The 3,684-nt window shown below is 52.0% G+C and overlaps 1 protein-coding gene across 1 annotated transcript; it reads right to left on the reverse strand.

Moving 5' to 3' along the window:
- Nucleotides 1–365: 365 nt before the first annotated feature.
- On the reverse strand, nt 366–3,261 carry LOC104405664 (left-right determination factor 1-like). The gene is made up of 4 exons (XM_010014431.1): nt 2,997–3,261; nt 1,883–2,117; nt 833–1,072; nt 366–558 (listed from the first exon to the last, which is right to left on the reverse strand). Exons 1-4 carry the CDS (start codon nt 3,259–3,261, stop codon nt 366–368), a joined length of 933 nt encoding a protein of 310 aa, XP_010012733.1.
- Nucleotides 3,262–3,684: the final 423 nt, after the last annotated feature.

The following is a 3,684-nucleotide window of genomic DNA, read 5'->3' on the forward strand; positions in this document are numbered from 1 at the left end:
GCGCATGCTGCCCCTTGCACACAGGTATCTGGGGGTCCCCCCAGCACCTTTATCACTCCCCCTGCGGCTACAGCCTGGGGTGTCTTTGGGAATGGCAGTGGGGAGCCAGGCCCTGGGCAGCACCCCCAGCTGGCCCCACACCTCACACCAGCGCCATGCCATCCGTCACTTTAAGTGCATCCTCTCTGCAGGGTAGCGGGGCGCATGCTGCCCCTTGCACACAGGTATCTGGGGGTCCCCCCAGCACCTTTATCACTCCCCCTGCGGCTACAGCCTGGGGTGTCTTTGGGAATGGCAGTGGGGAGCCAGGCCCTGGGCAGCACCCCCAGCTGGCCCCACACCTCACACCAGCGCCATGCCATCCGTCAACCGTAGCCGAAGTGGCGCAGGGCAGCGGGTGCCTGCAGGCAGCCCCCCGAGCAGCGGTAAGCCTGGTACCCCGCCGGCTCGATGACCCAGTGCTGCGCCCAGGGGAGCTCGCGGAAGTTCACGTAGTGCTTCTGCCGGCAGCAGGTGGATCTCCCCTTTGCTGCCTCCTCCCTGCAGTCCCCGGGGCCCCTGTGTGCCAAGGGAGAAACAAGAACTGATGCTGTAATTGGGAACGGGGAAGGTGGGAGAAATAATCCCCCACTGTTAATAAACTGGGCCATGCTGGGGTTTCGTTTGAACATGCAGGCAACAAATATGGGAAGAGGAAAGGTGTGATTCCGCAGCAACGCTCTAACTCCTCTAGTTTTACTTGTGAGGGCAAGAGCTGCAAACCCTGTGTTGGCACAGTAATTCTGGGGCAGTGTTACACTGGAGACAGTACAGATTTAGACTTCATACATACCCATAGTCTTCCAAGTCGAGGGTGTAAAGCACCAGTTCAGGTTTGCTTAAGGCTTTATCCTTGGGGTCCTGAGAGGTGAAACGCACGGCTTTGGCCATTTCAGAGGCATAGCTGCCTATCCTTTCTCCTTCAATCCAGACCTCCAGGAACATTGGCTCCCGCCTCTTGTTTCGCAGCCAGTAATGCACAGCCTGTGTCACATCAAAGTTCTTCCAGCCAGACTCACGTATAGGGACCAGCCTGCATGACAAGGGCTTGGCATTAGAGCAAAGCCCATCACACAAAGCCCGGGCTCGCAGCGCTGTCACTGCAGCAGAATAATTTGCTCCCCATAGATAGTCACATGCCTTGATTACATGGTAATTTTTGCTGAGCACTCTGGTGAACACAATAGCAATTAACACACACCTCAGAAGGGAGCATGTGGATCTAATAGACACTGAAGGGCCAAATAAACCCCCCTGTGCATGTTCATGTCAAGGTATTACTTCATGCTCACACAGAAATACGGCAGTGCAGGGTTATATGCAGACTCAGGATTAGTGAGGCTGGTGAACACCACTATTCCCACCTGCCCCTCTCCTAGCTGCATTAGGGCTGTAAGTTTCTACCCAGCTAGAGAATTGGTTTGATGTCTAATTCTGCCTTCAAGGGCTGTAAAACTTCCACAGAGCTCAAGGCTACAGAATCAGATGCTTTTTGCATAGTTTACATATGGAAACCAGGTAATGAGATGGTCAATTGAAAGAATATCAGCAGCCAGTGACCCATGTGAGTTAGAGAGAGGGAGGGAAGTGAACCAGGTGGAGGGTTTTAGAGGGGAAGATCTGGCATCGTTTGACACAGAAATAGATCATTTCACTGAAATATCACATATTGCAGTCTCAACCTAGTATCTGCTCTTACAAACTCAGAGGCTATAAAGCCTGATTCTACAAATGTAACCCCATCAGACTGACCAGAGGCACAAACACATGACACCCAAACCCACCCCAGAGGATCCATACCCTGTAACTGGAGTCCTGCCTTCAGGAGAGGTCCCTTTCTTACCTGGAGTCTATCAGGGAGGTCCTGTTGGTTCCATCGTGCTGCCGCTGCACCCAGTACACGCTGACTCTGGCGTTGGAGACGGGCCTGTGAGACTGCCTGGCAGGCAGGTTTGCTCTGTCCAGAGGCTTTTTGAAGAGTTTCAGCTCAGCCATTGTCACTTCACTGTTTTGAGGTATTCTGCCCTCCATGTCAAAGATCAGGTTCTGGCGTGCGGTGGTGTCAGAGTAGAGGACTTCTCCTGCCAAGGAACAAACCAGACAGCCTGTCATCGCCATCCCGGTGAGCAAAGCCCCCACACTTCATCCACTGTTACCATCACAACACACTCCTTCCATGCTTCTGCATCAGCCCCTGTTGTCAGAGACAGCCACTAAACACACCTTTCCTAATGCATACTTGAATCAATGTCTTGCAAATGCCCTAAATCTTCTATGTCTGAGCCCCTGGAATCTGGAGGAAAGAAATCTCCTATATCATTTGACCCCAAATTAAGTAAACCCCAAAAGGTGTGCACCTCTTTGTGCCAGCACTGGGCACGAAAGCAGGAAACTGCCTCAACTTGCAATGAAACAGTGTTTTCACTTGCTGCCACTTTTGAAAGTGAAACAAGCTCCAAGTGTCCTTGTACAAACACCATGATGTCTGCACAGCTGATTTCCAACTTGCTATTCTTCCCAGACAGCCAGAAACAAAACAAACCAAAACCACAGGGGAGAATGAAACATCCTTAAAGAGCTGTGATTCCTATCTGAGGACTTTCGGGACTTTCGACCCCAAATCTGCCAGAGCTGCACTTTCTACTGATTTTTTTTTTAACGTCACTTTTCCACCTGCCCAAAATGTCACCTGGGTACCAAGGCTCTTCCCTTCTACCAAGCCCCAGCAGTAGCCTGCCCTTTGCAAGGACTGTGTGACCCCCTCTCCAGGTACAAGGTCTTACTCATGTGTGTTAATCGTTAAGATGCTGTTACTTGCCCCTCTTCTACCCAGCTCTGGTTTGGAGCCAGACCCAAACCTCTTTCTCCCCCGTGTGCTTGCTTGTGCCCATCCTGCTGCCTCCCCTGGCAGCACACAGTGCTTCCTGAGTTCCCAACGGTGACAGCAGAAACGTTACCTGCGTTGCCAGGGATCCCCCTGAGGATGCCGGCCAGGCTCGGCAAAGCTCGGCGCTTCACCCTCTGCCGCTTCAGCATGGAGATGTATTTGTTCTTTACGTGGTCTGGGATAACCAGATCCACCAAGTCTCTCCTATGAAGTTTAGGGACCTCAGACAGCCTGAGCTGCTTCAGCAACACCTCCTTGAACTCCTCCTGGGTAAATGCTTGGACTGTGATGAGCAGGCAGAGCACACAGAGCATCCCAGTGAACCTCACATCCATCCTCCTCTGCCAGTGAAGAGCTGCCTGCCCAGCAGAGATGAAGGGGGAACGTCCCAGGGCTGCTCTCAGCAGAGATGTGGTGGCAGGCTGCCTGAGCGGGTTGCTAGGGTTTTATAGCCAGCCTCGTCCCACTGGCACAACAAATTCCACAAGTGGGGATGAAGCAGAGAACTTGAAAGGATCACTCCCCCATCAGTAGACACATGCCAGTTTAACACCTTCATCCACTGCAAAGTTAATACAAAACCGTTTAGGGGAGCTTCCAGATTCCTTCATGGGGAAGAAGTTTCCATTCCTTTTTAACTCCCTGTAAGCTTCTGCCCCTGTGTGATCAGTGTTTCATGTTCAGCCTAGGTCAGGGAGGAAACACATCTGCAGAGTACATTGCTTTAGGTACCACACCATATGATTCTTAAAGGAAGC

This window comes from Nestor notabilis, unplaced genomic scaffold (assembly GCF_000696875.1).
Source record: "Nestor notabilis isolate BGI_N333 unplaced genomic scaffold, ASM69687v1 scaffold24825, whole genome shotgun sequence".
Classification (NCBI taxonomy): domain Eukaryota; kingdom Metazoa; phylum Chordata; class Aves; order Psittaciformes; family Psittacidae; genus Nestor; species Nestor notabilis.